The sequence below is a fragment of the Callospermophilus lateralis genome, chromosome 2 (assembly GCF_048772815.1).
Source record: "Callospermophilus lateralis isolate mCalLat2 chromosome 2, mCalLat2.hap1, whole genome shotgun sequence".
Lineage (NCBI taxonomy): Eukaryota > Metazoa > Chordata > Mammalia > Rodentia > Sciuridae > Callospermophilus > Callospermophilus lateralis.
The window spans coordinates 8,166,378-8,189,244 of record NC_135306.1 but is presented as its reverse complement, the minus strand read 5'-3'; the positions used below and the strand labels follow the sequence as shown (position 1 = coordinate 8,189,244).

Here is a 22,867-nt window from a genome sequence, read left to right as displayed (position 1 = left end):
GGTGTGGAAAGTCACCGGATCACGAGTGGGGCAAATTGGCCCATCTGGGCAGGTGCAGGAGAGAAGCAGAGGAGGTGCTAGAGTGGCCTATGGGGGGGACTCTAGAGCTCTTGAGGTAGAGACCAGGATAATGGAATTCTTTGTCTTCCTGAACTGGAGAAGGATCTGAACCTGAGAATTATGAGGGCTTCTCATGAACCAGGCAAAATTACCAAAATAGCCAACACTTAACATGTTAAAACACCATTAACATCCAGGCAGAAGAATCCTTTCAAATAAAGAAAACTGGGCTGGGCTCAGATTTATCCACAGACTAGGTGCCAGAGGGCATGGAGCAATGCCCGTAGAGTTGTGAGGGAAAAGGTTTTGACTCAGGAATTTTATGCCCAGCGTATAAATGGTGATGGGGCCTTACTGCTAGGTCTTACTTCAACATTAATGGTAACAAATTCACCTCAGTTATGCAAGAACATATTGTGTGAGACGCTTTTGCTATACCCACGCACCATCTAAGGGGAGAACTGCTTATAGATATGCTCTAGCCACTGAGCTGTCTCTCACAGTGAAGGGCTTATGGCTGGATAAGTCAGAGTGTGAAATGATTGGCAGTGAGAGTGGAACCATTCCAGTGTGAACTTATTTCTAAACAATTGTGAATATGATTATAAAATGAAACATAAAATAAATGATTGTCAAATGAAAATATAGTGTCACATCATATTTAATAGTAAAACCAAGAAAAAAATTCCAAGGGTTCATGCGTATGAACATGCTGTGCACCCCAAAGAGCTGTACAAATGTGAGGATGAAGTTGAAAGCTATCTTCAGACCCTCCTGTGTGTCCAGATGTGTGTCTTGTAGATAACATAATGCTGTGCAGGTATGTAGTCGACTTGGGCCTTTTGTGGATGTTCCTCAGGGTACTGCCTTTTCAGACTTTCCTGGAAAGGTTTTCTCAGCATCTGCATTCTGAGAGGTCACACATTGCTGGTAGAAATGTAAAATGGTGCAGGGTTCTTTGGCAAACAATTCAGCAATTCCTCAAAAAGTGAAACATCTAGTTATCACATGACTTTGCCATTGTGCTCCCAGATGTCTTCTCAAAAGACATGGCCATACGAAGACCTATGCATGCTTGTTCCCAACAACATGACTCAAAATAGAAAACAACTAAGTGTCTACCATTTGATGAATGGATAAATAACATGTCCAGTGTATGAGCCCCTAGAGCTCTGTATTAGTATTCAGCTAGAAAGTTGTCATGAGGGATATATTAGATGAACTTGAAACATTCCAAGTGAAAGAAGCTATACATAAAAGTCCACATGCTGCATGAGCCCATTTGTAAGAAATGTCTAGAAGAGGCCAATCCAGAGAGACAAGAAGTAGACCAGAGGCTGCCAGGTTTGGGGAGGGGAGCTGGGGAGTGTCTGCTCATGGGTTGGGTGTAGGTTTTTTCTGGGGGTGGTGAAAATGTTATGAAATTAGATAATGGTGATGGTTGCACAACTTGGTGGGAATGCTAAAAAACACTGAGTTCTATAGTTTAAAAGGGTGACAATTAGGGAAAATAAATTATACCTCAATTTTTAAGAATAGCCTTTTCTTATTATTAAGTGTTAATTGTGGAAAAATAACAATAAAGATAAGCAGAAAACAAAGGGACAATTATCACTCCATTGTTAATACTTGGGGAATATGTGGCCTGATGTTTGTCTGGGTGTGTCTCAAAGTTGGATTGGTGGACCAATTTTATTTTGTCTTTTCTATCGTGATTGGTGTATTGGGATTAGCACATTCCAACCATGTTCTTTTTCTTAGTTCTTTCATGTTCCTCTTTTCTTTCATGTTCCTCTTTGTTAGGGTATTAATGCTGGGAACTATATTTGGGCACAAGAGGGAACAGTACCAAATTTTGAGTCTGAAGACCTGGGTGTCTGCTGTGCATTACCTCAGGTCTGGGAGCTTGAGAGGAGTGCTCAGTCTCTCATAATTCTCAGTCTCTCTCACCTCATGTTTGAAAGGGGCTTGCGCTTACACTATGATGGCTTTCACTCCAGAGTGGGTACAAGGGTGGGAAAGAGAGACATTATCATCTGATGGTGAGGTGTAGAGCAAACAGAACTCCCACACCCTGCTGGTGGGAATGTAATTTGGCTCATCCACTTTGGAAGACAGTTTGGCATCGTTTAGCCAAGTCCAACTGTGGGACTGACATGGAAGCACACAAGGATTTGTGCATCTGTAATATCCAACCTGGAAGCAATCCCAGTGTCTGTCAGTAGTAGGACGGACAGGCATGAGGTAATTCCCAGTGGAAAAATGTAGACTAACTTCCCAATGTTCATTCAGACACAAGGGTATAGATATCCAAGTCCATTTATATAAAGTCTAAAACCTGATGAAACTAATGTGTATTGGTAGTAGTGGGTGACCCTTGGGGCCCTAGTGGACTTGTGGCTGGTGACCTTGCTCCACCTGGGTGCTGGTTACAGGGTGTGCTCACTGCGAGAGCATGTGTTCCATATTGCTAGTGCTTCTTTGTATGTGCATTGTACAAGTTTATATGAACACTAGAAAGAGTATAAATCCTCCTGCTTTCAATAAAAATTTCAATGAGAATCAAAGATTTTTATTTTTCTGATGAATAAAATGATTGCTCTAACATGATTTGTTTTGTCTCTTTGCTTGAAGTTTGTATTTTACAGTGTATGCATGTTGGTACCTTACAGCGTGTGTTTAATCTGCAATAAAACATACATGTGCAGTCGCTCTATCCTTTCTTAAACTGCTGCTGAAGAAGGATTGTGAAGTTGGGTGGGCCATGGCTAGAGGTATTCGCAGAGTGGGCAGAGGCCTGGCTGTGGGGCGTGGCCAGCTGGTAGGCTGCATGTGGTTCAGCTGAGTCCACATCAGAAGTGGTTTCCTTGCTGCCGGAGTGCAAGTGTGGGATCAAGGATGGTGGAGGGTAAGCTGGAGGGGGCCCTGGGGCCAGGCCTCAGAGTGTCTTGGAGCCCGGGGTGGGGGTTCGGGGGGGAGGTGTCAGGAATGGAGAAGAGGAAGCTTGGCGAGAGGTGGAAGAGCAGGGACGGCTGGCAGGGCATCTGGGCAGAAGAAAGGAGCTGGCAGTGGAAAGCCATGGAGCTGTGTAGGAGGACAGGAATGATGAGGTCAATCTCAGGGTAGAGAGATGAGTCTCCAGGACCAGGGGCTGGTGAACTGTGTTAAGAGCTACCTCAGAGTAGGAAAATCCTAGGCCACCAGCCTCAGCAAGGAATCCTGGGGATGGGAGTGGGGGGATCAGTGGTAACCCAGGAGTCGGGTGGGGGTTGCTGAAGGCAGGTGGGAGAAAGTTAGTGTTGTGCCTTTCAGCAGAAGGCAGCTGGAGCCCAGGGGCCTCAGCTGTTGAGAAAGTTGGGAAGAACTGGAGATGCATCAGGCAGAGTGAAGGACCAGGGCACTGGAGGAGCTAGAGGGTGCAGGGAAGGAGTTGGCTGGCTGGCTGGCAACTGGGAATGGGCCCTGGAGCCCTGGCCCTGGGTCACAGGCAGATTTCTTTCTCAGAGATGAGAGGGGAGGACAAGGTTAAAGGAGGAAGCTGAAGTTGGCTCTCTGCAGTGAAGGAGGTCATGAGGCTGTGCAGCTGGGAGTGGGCAGGTGCAGAGTGAGTGTGGCTGTGTGGGCAGAGGGGTGCTTTGTGTGGCCACCATGGAGGACAGAAAGTGAACCAATGGCAAGCTGAGCCTGTGGTGCCTGTGCACCAGTGTTTGGCTGCAGTGTGGCAGGGCTGCTGACTGCTGCCTGTACCTGGCACACACCAGGCACTGCCTCCTTTTCAGACGGCGATGTGCTGCAAGGGCAGGACGCGACTGGGCACTCATGAGTCTCTTTCATGCTGGGTAGTTCCCAGAGCCTTAGCTCTGTTTTTGGCCTACTAGAAAGCATTTTCACATGGAGACGGTGTTTTTCTTTGGGGTTGATTTCCCATGCAAATCATCTATCCAAAGCATGGTAGGAAAGAACACCAGTGGCCAGTGAGGAGGAATTCCTGTAATTTTAGGGCACGCTTTACTATCTGATAGGCTAATGATGATATCAGAGATCAACCTAGAAAAAGCATTTGACATTTCAAAGAGCAGGTGGAAATCAGAGCCTGTAAACTGTAGTTGGTCTGACCTGGCTGAAGTTTGAAGAGCAAATCTTAGCCATGTGGAACATCAATGCAAGTTGGATTATCTCCCCTGCTTTTATGACTGCCACTCTTTGCAAAGAAATGTGTTGGGATGGTAGATGCTGGTGGTCGGTTGATTATAAAGCCCAGCAGGTGAAGTTCTGGTGAGTCTTGTCACTGGCTGTGCTGACATGTGCCCTTTTGAGTAGGTGTCCATGCTGTGTGGGAAGCCACAGGTACACCCTGGGTACAGGTGAGTTGAAGTGGCTACAGTCAGAGGAATCTCCTGCAGATGAAACTGAGGGACTGAGGGGCAGCACAGGGATTTGGGCCACCGGGCATCCTCAGGGAGCACCTGTGGGGGTGGGAGTTGCTGTGGTTTGTGGTTTGGGTGAGTGTCCAAAGGTCCATGTGTTAAAGGCTTGGTCTCCATGGTGGGGCTGTTGGGATATGGTGGAACCTTTACAGGCAGGATCTAGTGGAAGGTCATTGGGTGCTGCCCTTGAAGGGAATAGTGGGACCCTGGTCTCTTTCTTCTCTTTTGTTCTGCTTCCTGGCTCATGAGATGAGCAATTTGTTCTGCTGTGTGGTCCCACTATGATGTGTCACCCTTGCCAGAGGCTCAAAGTGATGGGCTACCTGATCTTGGACTGGAAGCCCTGGAACCATAAGCCCAAAATAAACTTTTCCTCTTTCTAACTTCATTGCCTCAGGCATTTCTTTGAGGTGAGGGAGATCCTGTTCTTGCCTTGCTGGGCCTCTACAGATGGATGGGCTTTTTCTCTTGGTTCTCATATTAGTTCTTCCCTTTCTTCCCTTCTGCCTCCCTGTGCATACCACTTGTAGCCACCCTGTTGTGCTGTCCCCTTTTGCTCCTGATCCCCCAGCAGCTGGGGTTACTTGTATAACATCCTCTTTCCCCACTTCAGTTGGGCGCCTGTACCAACCCACAAGGCCTCTCCTGTCTTTCCAATTGTGCTGCTTTCCTTCCTGTGAGCTGTGCTGGCTTTAGACCCTCGATTGGAAAGGGCCAGCTCACTGTGTGGGTTATGCATGGCCCTGGGGTGATGGGGCAGAGGCTTGCAAAGATGAATAAGATGAGTCACTGTCTTCAAGGGACTATAGTCTACTGGTCACCTCCTCAGCCTCTCCCTGGGATTCTGCCCACCCCAGCTAATTGGAGTTCTCCTTTCCTAAACCCAAGCATTTTATCTCCTTTATGGCCCTGGCCATGTTCTGCCTTGCATTGTGCTTTTTATTTATTTATTTTTATCTGTCCTGTACCTCCTGCCTTATCTCCTATATTTTAAGCTCTTCTAAGGCATGCCCAATGTTGTACAAATGGTAGGTGCTTAATAAAGTTATTAGACTAAAACTAACATGGAATCTGTTATCACTCCCAGAATGCACCCCCTTTTCAGCCATGGCCCTCAGGACTTGACATCACAAAGGAATGTAGGAAGAGGCAGTGTTCACCTAGAAGAATCCTAGGAGATTCTGTTCAGGTAAAAGTAGTCACCAAAAATGTAAAAAGCTGAAATATTAGAATATTTTCCAAATTCTTCTGGTATCCCCATTCTGCTATTAATTCATATCACAAAAGAGGCAGAAGGCAGAAGTTTCTGGTGCATGATTAACTATAAATAATTCCTATAGTGCTTGAAGAAGTTAGTTTCCTAGAATTTGCTCTCAGTGGGGTTGGTTCTCCTAAGGAAGATGCTGGAAAGAATATAAGAGAAAACAGACTCAGATGAGCCATTTCTCTGGTCACACCGCAGGTAGGTGGCAGAGTGGGATTTGATCCCAGGTCAGTCTGATTTTAGCAGCATGTGGGCCCCAGGCTTGCTATTGCCACACAGCCTCAGCAGGCAACCTGTGATGAACATGTTGTGACACCCTGCACCTAGCAACTGTCAGAGAAGCCACCACATACTTAAGGGGCTTGGCTGGGGTGGAGTGACAGAGGACTGCTTTATTCTTAGAGCAGGGGATCCTTTCAGTAGAAGGAGGAATGTGCTCAAATTTTAAAAGAGATAGGATCCAAATGTCCTGGAGGCCTTCTGGAACTAAAACGTGCCTTTTGAAATAAAAAAATCAATGTGAAGACTGATACTAGTAGTTTGGAAGGCTAAAGGAAGAAATATCACACTATCTAGAGCAATAATAGAAAGAACTACGGGCAGTGAACTAAAATGTGTGTGTGGGGCGCTATGGTTGTGCGCTTGCCTAGCATGTATGAGGCACTGGGTTCGATTCTCAGCACCACATATAAATAAACAAAGTTCCATCAACATCTAAAAAAAATATATATATGTTTGTGTGTGTGTGTGTGTGTGTGTGTGTGTGTGTACTTTTAAAATGTGAGAGGTTTGGAGGCCTTGTCCGAAGAGGCATATGAGTGGCAGGAGTTCCAGAAGGAAGAGGAGGAGGATAGGGAAGGAGTAGAAAAAACATGAAGAGAAGTTGGTCTGTGCTGAAGACAGACTTGCTTCTTTAGATGAGGTGGATCCATTTAGGTGGCAAATTCCTAAACTCCAAGAAAAAAAAAAGAAAAAAAAGTTATAGGAGGAAAGAACAGTTTTTATTTTTTATTTATTTTTTTTTTAGCAAAGGAAAGAGGGTTAGGTTCTCATTGGGCTCCCATGTGCAGCCCTGGAGCTGGGAAGATGGGGAATTGGTACTACTAGATTATGAAAGTGAAGGGGCCCAGAGTCCTCTGTATGCACAGCACAGATATCACATAGATGTCCTTGTGAAATGAAACCATTTTAAAACACATGAGGACACAAAATGTACTGATTAAATGAACATGAGGAAAATACCCAGAGAAGTTCTCCAACTAAGATACAGTTGAGGCAGAGCAGAGGCACTGGGATGGGATGGGGAGAGTGCAGGAAGGGAGGGGCACAGGCCTCAGTGCAGGCAATTTGATCTCAGCACAGATTGCAGCACCATCTGGAATTTTTATTTGTGTAATTATTAAGAATTTCACACAGCTGTAATCCCAGTGACTTGGGAGGCTGAGACAGGAGAATCCCAAGTTCGAGGCTAGCCTCAGCAACTTAGTGAGGCCCTGTCTCACTAAAATATAAAAAGGGCTGGGGATGGAGCTCAGTGCTAAAGCATCCCTGGTTACCTAGGTATATTAAAAAAAAAAAAAAAAAAAAAAAAGACCTACCACGAAGGAATCACAATAGTTGGCTGAAGTAAAAATTCTAAACCACCTCTGCAAAATTTAAGGCTTTGGGAGGAAGGATGGGAGAGTGGGCAAATAGAACATGGAGATATAATTATTTATTGTTACAGAAAGAGGGATAGAGTTTGGAGAATTTTGGGATTGGAAGTAGTATTAGGGCTAGATTTGATTGCATATAAGATATTACCCTGTATATCAGTGACTTAAACATTAAACTTTGATCAGCTGCTGCCCTGCACAGAGAGCTGTCTCATTGCCCTCTCAGCTGCTCTGTGGGGCGGGCTTAATGCTGTGCAGAAGTTCCATGCTCTGCCCCTGAGGACATGGCCCTGGCATCTGGTTACATGTATTTTGTTAGGCAGAGAGGCTTGGGGATTGTTTTGGCTGCACAGAGTGCTTCTCTGGGGTGGGTGGAAGGGGAGGCCCTGGAAAAGTTTGGTTGATGCTTTTATTTGCACACCGCTATTGGGTTTGGCTAAAGCAACAAGGATATGTTGCTTTTGTAATTTAACAAGAAATCGAATAAAGCATCATTTAAAATAATTAAAAGTCAAGAAATAGCCTAGATGAGTCAGGGCACCTTCCTTTCTCTATTTCTTTTAAGATTATGTTTATGAATATCACTATTTAAACTTGAGTTTCACTTTTTGTAAGATGAAGGCTTGGGCCGTCATTGGACACCTCCCATTTTTGAACACCCCATTTTTGCACCCAGGCCTGGGCTCTGGTCCTGCTTACCAAGAGGGAGGTTCTGGCCCCATGGGAGGCTTAGTGGCAGGTGTAGGAATTGGGCAGTGGGCTTGATCAGAACAGGGGTTTTGTGCTGTGGAAGCCATGGGCACCTGCTCTAAGCCCCCTGCTTACTCAGTGACCTTGTCTGCTGGCTCTCCTATGAGGGCCACAACCCTGACTTCTTAGAATCTGAGGATAGGACATGATATTCATTAATTTGGGCCCATTGCTCCTGGAAGTGTTGCCAGAAGCCTCTGGCTGGGTGTGTTTGAGGTTGGTCTCTAGGGAGCCTGGAGAGGCTCCCAAGCTGGAAAGATTGTTGACAAGTGTTGCCCACTTTAGCTGAGGCCCCTCTTGGTGGCAGCTTCCACCTGGGCCCCACCCTGACCATCCAGAGTGTTGCTGCCTCCCCAGGTGTCAGTTCCACATTGTGTGATGCTTCTCTGACTCTCCTTTTGGTCTTTTGGTACTGTCATTGTGCCTTTGTTGGCAGGAGAACCAGGGGGGTGGGTTGCTGTTGGGGCGGCATAGGCATCCTAGTCTCATTTTGACCTTCTGTTTTTCTTTTCAACTTGAGGAGTAGTTCTTTTATTTTAATCAAGAATAACTGATTATGCTGGGCACCTGGATCCCCTATAAAGCTCATGGCCAAGCAGGAGGCACCCAGAGCAGGGGCACCCAGCCAGACTGGACCTGAAAGACAGAGGGGAGGGGACCGTATTCCAGGTAGAGGCCTTGGATTGATCAGGGTCATTTGCTGCTCACTCATGCAGTATACACAGTCACCTCTGGGCTTTGGCAAGGAGGACCCGGTTTAGTTGTTGGTCCAGGAACTGAGTGATTAGCCACGGAGGGAAAGCCAGTCCAGCCAGTCTCCTGGGGTCTCTCCCCCAGGCACTCCCTATGGGGCTGACCCCTCCTTCCAAGCATCCAGTATGCTGAGGTCTGTCACGCTTCTTCATGAATCTCCCAAGAAGCCTGAGACATGTGTGCAAATGACCTGGGTTATGGATCTGTGCTACTCAGCCCAGTTCTCACTCCATGCTCTCCAGTAACAGGGCATGCTCAGCTGTCCCGCCTTTCCACTGCACAGTTAAAATAAAGGAATGAAACATTATAACCTGTGATTGAAAACTCAAGCCAACTGAGTCAACTCCACCAACTGAATCAAATCCCTGCTATCCAGCACATCAAATTGTGCTTGTGGTTCCCCACTTCCTTTTCTGTTCCTGACAATACGGGCAGAAGTGTTTTTGTACTGTTGTATGCACTCTTGTCTCTGCTTCCTTGTGGTTGTGAGAGCGATCATGTAAGCAATTGTCCACCAGGTGGCGCTGCAGCACCAGACACAAGACCTGGCTGCCAGGCCTGGGAGCAGTCAAATCCTTAATCCCCATCGGGAGCCATCCTTGAAGTTCCTGTCTGTGGAAGCCTATTTTTGGTCTCCCTAAATGCTGTGTTCCTCATTAACATTTTCCATACTTATTTTTTTAAAAGTCAGAAAATATATCTAAATGTAGCAAAGGTAGAAAGTAAAAGTGCTGTTATAAGTGAAGCCTTTAAGAGACAATGATATTAACAGTTTATCTTTTAATTAAAGTGTATTTTTTTATACTTTTATGTCCTGTGTTCATGTGTGTATAACTATCCTAAAACGTGTTCAAGTGTTGCTTACTCACTGAGGACTTCTTATACCGCTCTGTCCCAGGACCCTCTCCTGCCAGACTGCTCATCAGCTTTCTCTGCCTTTAACTTTTCTTTATCAAATATTGCCTGCTGGCATGCCATGTGTTTTACCAAATGATCGATTTATTGTCTATTTCCCTCGGTAGAATGTGCTAGTGGGGTTTCTGGCTTTTTCTGTACTGTTCTGTCCCTAGCACCCAGGACAGAACCTAATATATACTGGATTCCGGTAAGTATTTGTTAGGGGTGGTGCCTGAGCTTGCGGACCTCTTTCTGCCCATAGGTACTGACGGACCCATCATTTCAACCCATGCTCAGTGTCCCAGTGAGGGAGTGCACTCTGGCAGCCTGCAGGGAACACATTCAGGGTCCCTTTGCTTTCTTGCCTTTCTATAGGCAGCAGAACCTTCCTGGAACTCGCCCATGTACCCTGTATGCTGGTTCCTTGCAGCACGGAGGCTCCAGCCTGGCACTTAACAGCCTTTCCTATTAAGCTTCATAGTACTCTGAGCAGGTGCTGCCTTGGCTTCTCTCTCACTGAGGAGAGGGCACAGACTTAGGGAGGATGACCCTCTGCCCCAGCAATAAGCATCACTGTGCCAGAGCTCCTGGGGAATTGTACATTAGGATGTTAATTTGTCATCTGTCATGTGACACCACAAACACCCTTTACCAAGTTTGTTGATTTTATTTCATCTCTTTCATATATTTTTTTCTTATGCAGAAATTTTAATTTTCCACACATCTCAATTTGCCAATAGGACTGGGGTGTGACTCAGTGGCAGAGCACTCACCTAGCTAGCTCAGTGAGGCCCTGTCTGTCCCAGCCTGCAAAACAAAAAAACAAACAAGACCAAATCAGAGTCCTGGTAGTTTCCTTGGCTTTCTGTCTTTTGTATCCTCTCAGAGAGGACATCTTTGCTCCCAGATTATAAAAACATGTTGATCTGTTTCTCCTGTAGTGTTTTTTCTTTCGTCTGTTTAAATCTTTAATCCACCAAAAGTTTATTCTTAGCATATGATATTGGATAGGATTTTAAACAAAATTCCTCCTCTCCCCAAGTGAATCTGGTATTATTCCATCAGCGTTCATCCAGTGATCTATCCCCATGCACATCAGAAGTGCATGCCCCTCACACACGGGTGACCGTTTTCTGCTCTGGGTTCTGTCCTGCTGACCTGCTCATTGTTTTTGTGCCATTTATTGACTGTGGCTTCCTAGCAGGATGAGGCCCTTCTCATTAAACCTTTTTTTTTTTTTTCCCTGAAAATTTTAAGCTATTTTAAAATTATTTTTCCAGGTGAAAATTTGAATCAATTTGTTGAGTTTCAAAATGAATCCCCTAAGATTTGGAGCAAACCTGCATTTATTTTATTTATAGATTAATTGAGGAGATTTGATGGATTTACAATATTGTATCCTTATTCAGGAAAAGGAAAGGTTTTTCCTTTAAGTCTTTTTGTTTTTAAAGTAAGATTTTAGAATTTCAAATGATTTTTATACATTTCTTTAAAAATTTTCCTTAGGCATTTTCTCTTGTGAGCTGGCTCTTGTGCCACTCTGTTTTCTAGTCAATTATTATCCACCCAGAGGAAATTATTGCTTTTATGACCTGATAGCCAACACTCAGTTTTCCCCTCATTTACATTTGCTTTAAATCTAGAAATTCTGCATTTTTCCTGGTTTGAATCATGCTTTCCCATATTTCAATGTAAAACAGATTTTTTTCCTGTTATTTTTTGATCATCTTGAACTGTGATCATTTCAACAAGTTTTGGAGGGGGAAGGCAGTGTGGACATACTGCATTATCTTGAAACAAGTCTTTCTGGAGTTTGATATGAAAGAGTCATCAGCCCCCACATACTTTTGGCACTTCCACCCTACCCCTCACCCCTGTGGTGCCCCCTGTGGAATGTGGGTGATGCTTGAAGACACCCTGGATCCAGGTGGGCCCCCTGGTCCATCCTCTGTCCTCTGGGTGTGCTTTCTCCTGCTGCTGCCGGACTGTCTGCAGTCCCCCTGCTCCTGGAGACCTCGCCTGCCTTACCACCCATGCCAGAGTTTCCCTGTGTGTGGGGCTTGGGTTGGTTAGGGCTGGGCTCCCTGTGGTAACAAAGGTCTCCACGCCTGGGCAGCCTGTGGGCTTCCCCTCTGCAGGCCTCTCCGCTGCCATCCCCCTCGACCCAGAGGGGAGCAGCTAGCACAGTCCCTCCTCGCCACTTTCTTGAGCTGGGCCTTGCCCAGATGTGCCCTTTTTCTTTTGCATTTCTAGTATTTTGCCCTCTGTTCACTTCTTGTTTTGATTCTGAACACATACTCAGGAGTCTCCCCAAGTCCCCGCTAAAACCCCAGCCCCAATCTGCTGCCTTTATCATTTGCCCTCCCCTTTCCTGCTGTAGAAGACATCAGGTCTTGTTTCCCAGCTAGTGGCTGCAGATAAGGATGCTTCTCCCCATCTTCCTCTCTTCTGCATCCTTGTTTTGGAAGGGAGGGACCTTTGGTTTCCAGAGAGGTTTGTAGGACCATGCTGGGGGGATGGGGAAGCACTGGCTGGCCTTTCCCAGAGGGCCTAAAATAAAATTCTACTCCAAAGTCAGGACCTCCTCCTGGTCTTTGGGGAAATACATATTCCTCATTCACATTCATCCCATCTCAACTTCAAATCAATTTCCTGTGGCCTTATGCCAGGAGAGCATTGCCCTGGCCCACCCCTGCCCCCAGGAGGGTGACGGTGCTAGTGGAGGCTATTAACAGAGATACTCTGGAGTTTGCATCTTGAAGGTCTCCCAAAGGCCCATATTTTAAGGGCTCCATCCCCAGGATGGTGCTCTGGGGAGGTGGTGGAACCTTTGAGAGGTGGGGCTCGAGGGCTTTCGGTCATTGGAGATGTACCCTGGAAGTGTGTGTGTGGAAGTCAGCCTTCTTCTCTTCCTCTCTTTGCTTCCTGGCTATGAGGTGAGTGGTTTTGCTCCACCATGTGCTCCTGCCATGACATTCTGCCTCACCACAGGCCCCAAGCAGTGCGGTCAGCCAGTCATGGACTGGAACCTCCGTGAGCCAAACAGAACTTTTGTCTTTGTAAAGCTCATTGTCTCAGTATTTGCTACAGTGACAGAAAGCTGACACAATACCTTAATTGAATGCTTGCTGTGTGTCAGGTGCTGTGCCAGCTACTTCTATATACATAATCCAAGAATCTTTCCAAGAAGGTTGGCCAGGTCCAACAGCTTGTTAAGGGCACAGAGTAATGACAGGTGAGCATTCCATCCTGATTTATCTGTTCCCTAAGTCTCAGAGAGGCTCCTGGCTCCTTTCACTGCTCCAGAGATTGCTCTGTAGCTGTTTTGGGACTGGTGTCTACCAAGCCTGTGACTGCTGGTTGTAAACTCCTGGGGATGGAGGGTGTTAAGCTACAAGTTATAAGTCCTCTCAAATTCAGGTGTGCTTGGAGCAGTGTTTGTAGACTGAAAAGCAGGTGCTGTAAAATGCCCCGCTGTGTTTCATATGGATGTAGGTACTGCTCTGATTGTTAAACCACTGACTCATTTAAAATTATTGTGATATTTTATTTTTATTATTATTTTTGTCATACTGGGGATTGAACACAGGTTCTCACATATGCTAGGCAAATGCTCTGCCACTGAGCTACATCCCTACCCTTTTAATTTTATTTGAAAACAAGGTCTTGCTAAGTTGCCAGGCCGGTGTAGAACTTGGAATCCTCCTGCCTCAGCCTTACAAGCAGCTGGGATTACAGGTGTATAACAGCTTGCCGGACTTGTTGGTAATTTTATAATAGTTCCTATTATCATGGGTATTTTCTTAACAGATGTCAAGAAGAGAACTAAAGGTTTTTAGTATTGAAAAAGAAAGGTTTCTGTGATGCATTTATATATGTATGAATCTATGTCTCCATATAGCTACAGGTCTGTGTGCATTATGATGCTGCCCTATTCTCTGTGAACTGTGTGACCTCAGCGACAGGAACTATGGACTGTGAAGAGAGGGACTTTCCTTTTTTCTTTTATAACTTTCAGTTCAGTTTATATACTTCTACTAAGCACATGTATTTTATTTTAAAGATTCAGAAAATCCCCCTACTTTGAAAGATTGGGTAGCCTGGGATGGACTTCAGGTTCCCTGCGGGCGAGGGAACTTCTCCACTGGTGCCCCCCTGGTCCTGCGCCCTGGGGAGCGCCTGCCGTGGGAGACACGGATTGGTGCCTGTTGCTGTGCCTACTGCAGCTACTTAGGCACGGGTGCTTCCTTCCCCACGAAGCTGCTGGCCCTGGCCTCCCTCAGCACCCAGGCTCTCGGGTTTATCCCACTTTCACCATTTCTGCTGTTGGCCCAGGTGCTGTTGGCTCCTCTCCTGGTGGAGACTCAGCTACAGGTGACATTTTGGTCACAGCAGTAGCTCCTCAGCCCATTGTCTGTCCCCCAGGAGGAGCCACAGGGGGAGTGCTGCACATCTGGAGGGGGTTAGAAAGGAGCCTGTGAGTGCCAACTGAGTGATGGCATTTCAAGCCCAGTGTGTGTCTGCATGGCCAGGGCCTGCCTTGAGAGCCGCCAGCTGCTGCTACTTGCCAGGAAGAGTTCTGTTGAGCCTGGAGAGGGTCCGAGGAGGGAGATGACAGCGCTTCTAGCCCCACAGGAGGGCCTTTCCTCACTCTTGGCAGGTGGTCGCTGGTGGGCGAGTGCACCGGGCCTGGGCTTTGTTCAGGAGCATGTGCACACGCAGGCCCACAAGGTGGATGAACCACTGTGCGGGTCGTGAACAGAAGCCTGCTTAGCTTCCTTCCCATTTGTCCTCGTCACAGCTCCTGTGCGTGACAGGAGGGAGGAGTATGCAGCCGGCTTCTGGGCAGCACCATCCACCTGTGGAAGCGGCTCTAGACCATGTTTGGGATCCATTTTCGTACTTGTCTGAGGCATTTGGAAGAAATCACTCTCTTGTAATTGGACAGGCCTGGAAGTGTGTATTTTCTTTGAAACAACCTCCCCGGGCTTAGGAAAAAGTGATCCTTCTGCTCTCTCAGCAGGGTCTGCCTTGACTGTCTCAGGCCATTTCCTTAGTTTCTCGAACCTGAAAGGTTGAAGGGGCACTCAGAAAGCTTGGAAGGAGACCAGAGGTGCATCTGGGATTTTCCTCTCCCTCGCTGGGAGCCCACACACACAAGGCCAGATTCTGTCATGAATAGAAAAGAGACGTGGGATTGTTCTGTGGTTCTGATGCAGCTGCCACGTTCTTAAGAAGTTACATCATGAGAACTGCGTTTTCTCCTGCCGTGTTTTGTTTTCCAGGGAGGCATTGGCAGAGAGAGAGAGAGAGAGAGTGAGAGAGAGAGAGAGTGTGTGTGTGTGTGTGTGTGTGTATGTGTTGAGAGGCAGATGGAGGTGGAGGAATGGGGTTTTGGTATGGTACAGACTCATTTGCCCAAACCCAGAACACTGGCACACTCCCTGTGGCACCCACCTTCCTGACTAGCAGGGGCACAGGGGTGCAGTTGCAGAAGGTTGGGTGGCCATGCTACAGTTATCACTCCCTGAGCCTTGGTTTCCTCATCTGTAACATGGATTTTAATAAAACAAATAGATCCTTAATAAAACACATAAATTCTCTAGCCAGAGCCTGGCACAAAGCTAGTTTCCAATACATTGTGGTGGTGACAGTGGGTGACCAGGCAGCTCTGAGCTCATTGAGGCCCAGGGCTGGTCTGACTCCTTTGCAAAGAGCAGGGATTGGGAGAAACTTGCAGAGTTTGCTGAAGGGATGAGGGAGTGAGCGGGAGCCGGTGCTGCTGCTGAGCGCTAGGGCCCCCATGTGGCCTCCTGGGGCCCTCCCTGCCTCCGTTGTTGTGTGTATCTGCAGCGTCTGTGCTGTTCTGTGATGACATGGGGGGCGGGGAAGGGGTGAAGGGCTGCTACTGCTTGTGCTGTGGGCACCCTGGCACCCCATGTGTCCCCCAGGTCCTGTGCCTCCACATGCTCAGTGCTCACCCTGCCCCCGACTTGGAACATTCCCACTCATGCTTAAGACCCAGGGCAGCTACTTTGACCCCTGAAAGCCATAGTCACCCCCTTGTTTGTGCTCCAGTACGCCCTGGGGGTGTCTCCTTATTTCCTTCCACGCCCCCAGGGCTCTGAGGACAAGGCTTTGTCCTTGACCAGTGTCTTAGTAGATGGTTGCTGCAAGAGCAAGGGAATGAGCCTCTGAGCAGCCACCTGCCCATTCCTGATAGCCCCAGACTGAGATGCCATCCTTGGCTCCTTTCCTGTCCTCTGTGCATCCGTCTGCAGGCCTATGTGTTTACCTCCCAAACAACTCACACACCCATCCCTCCTCCCTGCAGCTGGCAGCCCAAGCCACTGCCATCTCTTACCTCCTAAATGGCTCTACTATTTCCATTTTTGGCCTCTCAGGGATATTCTCCACACAGCAGCCACAGTGATCTTCAAACTCAGTGCAGGTCAGATCATGCCACTCCCTGCTCCAAACCCTTGCATGCACAAGGGTTCCTAGTGCTCTCCTCATGTGGCTGACAAGGCTCTTCTTGTTGTGCCTTAGGCTGTCTGTCCACTCTTTTGGCTAAGCTTCAGTTGTGGCCTTTGGCTTTCATCATAGATCTGCCAAGCTCAAGTGTACCTCAGGGCCTTTGCACTTGCTGTGCCCTCTACAGCAAATATTCCTACTGATTTCCATGGCTGCCTCCTCCAACCAGCTGGGGTTGGAGCTCAGTGGTGGGGCACTTGCCTAGTTTATGTGAAGCTCTGGGTTCTATTCCCAGTCCTCAAAACAACAATAATAAAATCAAACCTCAAACATCACATTCTCAGAGTCCTTCCTTGACCATCCTGGAAAATAGCTTTCTCCCTACTTTACTTCATGGCATTTGTCAGTATCTGAAGCTTCCTTCCTTCTCTGTGGTGTGAGCATTCTAGTGAAGTGCTGTGGGGGCAGGGGCCTTATGTGCCTGCTCACTTCGGGTCTCTAGTACCTGAAACAGGGTTGGTTAGTTTGTTTTTGACTGGGGCATCCATGAATTTGGATGGGAAAAATGACATCTTTATTTTCACTAACTTCTAACTGAAATTTAGCATTTTTTTCATTTATTAATACAGACAGACAACAATACTAACAACTGGCACTTTGTTACCAATAGATATCACAGATGCCCACTTTATAATTGTGGGCATCTTAGAGTATCTATGCTCCTAACTATTTTTAAATTAATGTAGCTATTAGATTCACTGATAGATCTTGTTACTTAACACAATAATAAAGAAATACATACACATATAATCTCTTACATAAAATACATATTACTACATTATGAATTGTTTTAAAAATAATAACTTCATTTTAATTGGTTTCCTGTGTAATTTTATTTCATGTATTAAAAATCATTTCTGTGACAAGAGGCCCCAAAGGATCCATGGCACAAAACAGTTACAAGCTGTTGAGTGTGGTGGTGCATGCCTGTAATTTCAGCTACTTGGGAGGCTAAGGTAGTAGAATCACAAGTTCAAGGCCAACCCCAGGCCAAAAAGCGGGATCTTGTCTTAAAAAAAAAAATGCTCAGTGAATGAATGGTGTGTCTCTTTCCCATTTGCATTTTCAGTGTTAGGTTTCTGGTGGATTGATGTTTAGGAACTAGCCTTCAACAAGGTCTTTTGGAAACTACTTTGACCATGTGGCCGTGAAAGCAGCTTTATGACAGAGTCCTGGCCATTCTCTCCCCCGCTTCTTTGTGCATCTGCTTCCTCCCTGCATACACACCACTGACCAGACTGTCCCTTCACAGGGCCACCCTCTGCTCCTGAGGGCACAGTGCCCCCACCTGGTTGATGAGCAGAAACTGGTGTCTCGGGGTCCTGAGTTCCCGGGAGAGTAGGTGGCCACTTGGGTACAGTTGGTCTGGCCTGGGCGGCACAGTCTTCAGGGCCCTCTTCTGGGGTGGAGGGGCAGTTCTCAGGGTGGTTTCTGGCCAGGCTGAGCCCCAATGGGAGTCTACTCCCTGATATAGGAGTCGTGGCTTAGCAGGCTCCAGGATGGAAGTTGGATGGTGGGGAGTTCTCTGGACCTGGCAGGGATGCTCTGCTCTGCTTGGTCCTGTTATTTCTTAGCATGTGAAATATCGCTTGTCTGAGAGTTACTGCCCATAAATTTGGCTGTTTTTGTCAGTGGCGAGACATGCAGGAGTCAGATCGGAAACAAGCGCTCTGTCTTTCCAGCTCAGGCCTTCCATAGAAAGCATAAGGGGTCACACACTGCTGCTGCCACACTTCATCTCGAGGTGGATGGGGGCCACAGGGTGGGGGAGCCCTGAACTCCAACTCTAGGGCTTGGCTCTCTGAACTTGGAGCCCAGAGCCCTCTATTGGGAACCCGCCTTCTAGCAATGAGAGCTGGAAGTGCTGTTGTTCCTTCTTAAACATAGCTTATTTTTTTGTTTTAGGAAAAGAGAAAGTAATAAGTGAATAGAAGCTTTTAGGGTAAGGCTAATGTGGACAGTAACTAGCAGCCTAAACGAGTGCTTGTCCCTCGCTGGCCTGGCAGAGCCTTCCTTGTGCTGCCATGGCTAGTCCCCACCTGGGCTCTGCAGAAGGCGGTGTCAGGGATGGTCAGAGCCCAGGCCCCAGTGTTCACTGATGAGGGTTTGAACTCCCTGGTCCTGTCCCTAACTAGCAGTAGGTCATGCTTCTTCTCTGTGCTTGTTTCTCATTGGGATTCAAGAAGTCTGGGACTGTTGTGAAGATTAAATAAGCTAAAAATGTAATATCCAGCCACTGCCTCTCCCACACCATGCTCTCTTAGTGCTATGCTGGCCCCTAACTGGAGAAGTGGCTGGGGCTGTTGGCATCCTTCAGATGGGACGCAGGGAGCCTATGGCCAGTGCAGGCAGAAGGCCTGAATAGCCGTGGCATCTGTGTGGAAGACTGTGTGACACAGAACAAGTAGGGAGAGGAGGCCTTTGGTTTGACCAGGCTGAGCAGTCGGAGATCCTCTTGGGGAGACCCACAGAGTGCCAGGCACATCCAACAAGAGCAAAGCCCACCTCAGCCTTGAAATGAGCAGGGGGGGATCCACTCAGAAGATGGGCCAGTTGGCCGTCCCCCACTCGGCCTCCCATGGTGACTTACTATGATCCTGTCTGAACCAAGCTGGGCAGGTTCCATCCCAGCAGGCTTGTCTGTTTTGGCCTTGAATGGCCTGCTGGGGTTGTTGCCAGACCCCCAGCCAGATGTCCACCTGTTCCAGTCGGTTAGTCTTGTTGAGATAGCCCAAGGGCCTGGTCCAGCCTGGCACCCCTGAGCTGGCATTTCTTTTCATCATGGTTTTTGGATTTTGCATTCTGATGCCTGACTATCTCAAGGGTTTCTAGTGGACTGTTTTGTCCACCCAGGTCCAGGAGGCCTTTCCCTGGCTCTGGGGCTGCTACTCTCAGTTCCATCTCCTTGGCAAGGAAATTCCTCAAAGTTTAATATTTCCCTTTTTGTTATTATGTACTAATACAACATATTTTTAGTGCTTTAGTATTTATTTGCTCATTTCAAGAAATTTACGTGTGCGGGTTGGAATCACCATTATGAAACAGTTCAGCATGATTCTTTATTGTGCTGCTATTTATATGTCATAGAACCACATTTCTGGAGCTGTGTACCTGTCACCACCATCTGGTTTTAGAACATTTTCATCACCTCCAAAAACGCTCTTGTGTCCCTATGTAGCACCCCGACCTCAGCCCCACTGATGGCATGTTAGCTCTATAAACTTGCCTTTTTTAGACATTTCGTAAGATGGACTCATACAATGCATTCTTTTGCATCTGACTTCTTTTACTTAGTGTAGTGCTTCTGAGGTTTAATCGTGTTATAGCTTGTATTAGTATTTCATTTCTTTTTATAGCTAGTAGTACTACATCGGGTGAATGTCTTACCATGCTTATGCATTTGCCATCTGATGAACATCTGAATTGCTTCCAGCTTTTGAATGCTCCTATAAACATTCACATACATGCCTTTGTGTGGATATGTCTTCATCTTTTTTTAGATAGATCCTTAGGAATACAATGTTTGGGTTGTGTGGTAAGTTTTGGTTTAACTTTAAGGAGCTGCTAATTTTCCCAAGTGGTTATACCATTTTGCTGACCCACCAGCTATGCACAGGGGTTCCACTGCTCCACACCATGGAGCACTTGCTATGGGCCATTCGTTTTCCTCCTTTGAATTCTAGCTACCCTAGGGCATGAGGTGGGGTGTTAGTGTTCTGATTTGCACTTCCCTGACAGCATTTCCCTTGTATGCTGGTGACATATTTTCTTTTGAGAAATGTCAACTTGAATATTTTATGCACCGCTTTCTAAGCCTATACCAGCTGTGGGATTCGTGGTCCTTGATGACAGGGAACACGCTTTTCCTGGGACAAAAATGATTAAGAAATGAGCCTTCTCAGCTCATCTTCTTTCCTTGGTCACGAAAACGGAATTTGGTCTCTCTGGCTCAGTGTTTCCTCTTTACCTGACTGGTTCTTTTTGTCTGTATTTCCTTTTTTAAAAATTCTGCCTACTTTTTAAGCTGTCTTTATTTGTTGATGGACCTTTGTTTATTTATTAAATGTGGTGCTGGAAATTGAATCCCGTGCCTAACACATGCTAGTCAAGTGCTCTACCACTGAGCCTCAACCCCAGTCCCTGTTTTTCCTTTTTTTAAACGAAAATTATCAGGCACTAGGAAAGATTGAGAGACCAGAACAGTGGACTCCCGTGTGCTCTCTGCTCTGGATCTTGCATCTGTGAACACGCTACCTTTTTTGCTTCATCTCTGCTCATGTGAGTTTTGCCCATTTGAAAGCAAGTCACAAACTCACTTTGCCTCTAAATTCTGCCTGGGCAATGTCTGCAGATCAGGACCTCCTCTCACTTAGTCAGCGCACACCTTTTCCTGCCTAGGACATTGGGGTACTCGATGATGTCATCCAGGACCACATTTAGTGGTGTTTATAGGGCAGACTGGGGAAGTCAGAGAAGGCAGAGGGCTCACAGGATGGAGCTGAGCAGCTAGCTAGCAGGATGAGAGATGTGTCACTGGCATGTTGAGGACATGCGAAGAGGAGCCTAGTCATCTGATGTCCCTTCTGTTCACTGGACTTTGTGACAGATTTCTGCTCTATGATGGGGCCCATGACAGAGCCACGGGGGCACAGTTGAGTCAAGGGTGGACTGGCACTTTTCATCTTTCCTGGTGTCCTTTGGGCTAGGTCTTGCCTTCTGGGACTAAGTTCTTCATGGCACCGTAGATGCTACATGTCCCAGGTCAAGTTCATCTCCTTCCCCCAAGTCCATCATGCTACCTCTGTTCTTCCATGATGAGGGACACAGCATCCTTCTGGCATCTCAAGCCAGAAGCCATCCATTTGGTGTCCAGCTCTCCCTCACCTCAGTTTCTGTGGAATCTCTGTCCTCCGTTTTTCTCTCCTGTCTTCATTGCTCCCACTTTAGCTCAGAGGACTCCCCTCATCTCTTACCTGGGTAGTTGCAGGTGGCTTTTGACTGGTGTTCCCCTACCTATCCACCCTACACTCTTGGCCACTTTCCTGCCAAGAAAAGTGTTGGCAGCTACTCTATGCTCTGGGATGTGGTGGATGCTTCCGAAGGTGTGCAAACATGGTGTGGGAGCAGCCCATTCTGTTGGGTGGTGTCTGCATGATAATCAGAGGTGACCTAGGAGCAGGTAATGAGTGATGACATGATGGTGGGATGGCATGAGCAAAGAACATGAGTGTGACGAGTGGAGCCGCCTCAGGATCGGGGGAGGGATGAGATGGTGGATGTCAAGTGCTTGGCGCATGATGAATCCCGCTGTCACCCAGGGAGTTATTGAGGAAGTGATGTGGTGCCTGGGGTGCACAGTAGGATCAGATTGTCTTCACTCCACCTTTGTCTTAAGACAAAGTCCACAAACTCCATCTACCTACAAGGGTCACATATACACTGAAATGATTGCACAGACCAGGTGGGGACCAAAAGCTCTGATGCATGGGGCAGCCTCTGCTCAGCTGAGCTGATGGTCACTGTGCAGAGACGTGGGCCCAGTGCTGTCAGGAAAGTCAGAGATCCAGAATTCTATGGGAAATCTTCCAGTTTTTAGATGTTGGTAATTAATTTAAAGACTAATAAAACTCTGCACAAGCCAGCCCAACAGACGACCTTTGTGGGCCATATTTGGTGCCAAGGCCACCAGCTGACCTTTCTTTTAAGGTATCCTCCTAGGGGTTCTGCTGAAGTCTGGCACAGCTCTCCCCTGGGGGAGGTTCAATTGGTTTCAAAACCTGATTTTTATGAGCCCCTCTGCCTTGCAGGACTCCTCCAGGCAGGTTATGTCACCGGCAGAGGCTGCCCTGAAGCTCCCTGCGGCCTGGAGACTATGTACAAGAGGAATGGTCTGATGGCTAGCGTGTTGGTCACCTCTGCCACTCCACAGGTATAGAAGCTGCAATGATTTGGGACAGTGGGTGGGAGGGGCCTTCCAGCTGAGCTGGGGCAGCAAGGCCACAGACCCCCGTGAATGCTACCATTCTTAGCACTCGCAAGGCCCCTGGCCATGCCAGGCGTGAGATTTGGGAGGCAGTCAGCTCTGAGGATCAGTGTGTTTCTGAAGTCGTTCTCTTCAAAGGAAAACAAATACCTGCCCAGTCCAGCCGTAGCAAGTGCCACATTCCATTTTGGTGGCAAAAAGGGATCAGACCTTTCCCAGGAAAAGCCGCTGCTGATTATAAATAAGTCGCACATTCCAGAATGAAGTCAGACAGAAATAATTCCAACTGGCCCGTGTTCTTGTTTGCCTTGCTCTGTAGGAAATGGCTGTAAGGGTTGGTGGTCTGAGAGTGGCCTGGGCCAGGCCCCTGCATGGGGTGTGGGAGTTTGCTTTCCATGCTCAGTAATGGAACAGACTTGTAGGAGAAGTGGGCATCACCTGAGGCCCTCTTTGCTGACTGCATAATTCCTGGCCCCTCTGATACACTGGCAAGGCAGTGTTGGGGTCCTGAGCTCACCACAAGTGGGGCTTTTGAAGTCATCCT

General features: G+C 47.3%; 2 protein-coding genes across 4 annotated transcripts in view; both read left to right on the top strand.

The window, feature by feature from the left end:
• The window catches only part of Zbtb34 (zinc finger and BTB domain containing 34), a 76,364-nt gene extending 54,180 nt beyond the window's left edge, over positions 1-22,184 (top strand). The window contains exon 4 of the mRNA XM_076845462.1: positions 22,148-22,184. The gene's annotated coding sequence lies outside the window, so the exon portion shown is untranslated. The remainder of the gene's footprint in view (positions 1-22,147) is intronic.
• Positions 1-22,867, top strand: part of Ralgps1 (Ral GEF with PH domain and SH3 binding motif 1) — a 247,154-nt gene that overhangs the window by 12,662 nt on the left and 211,625 nt on the right. For all 3 annotated transcript variants that reach the window (XM_076845456.2, XM_076845460.2, XM_076845457.2), the window contains exon 2: positions 22,148-22,269. In XM_076845456.2, coding sequence (XP_076701571.1) covers positions 22,213-22,269 — 57 coding nt within the window. In that variant the 5' untranslated portion in view covers positions 22,148-22,212. The remainder of the gene's footprint in view (positions 1-22,147; positions 22,270-22,867) is intronic.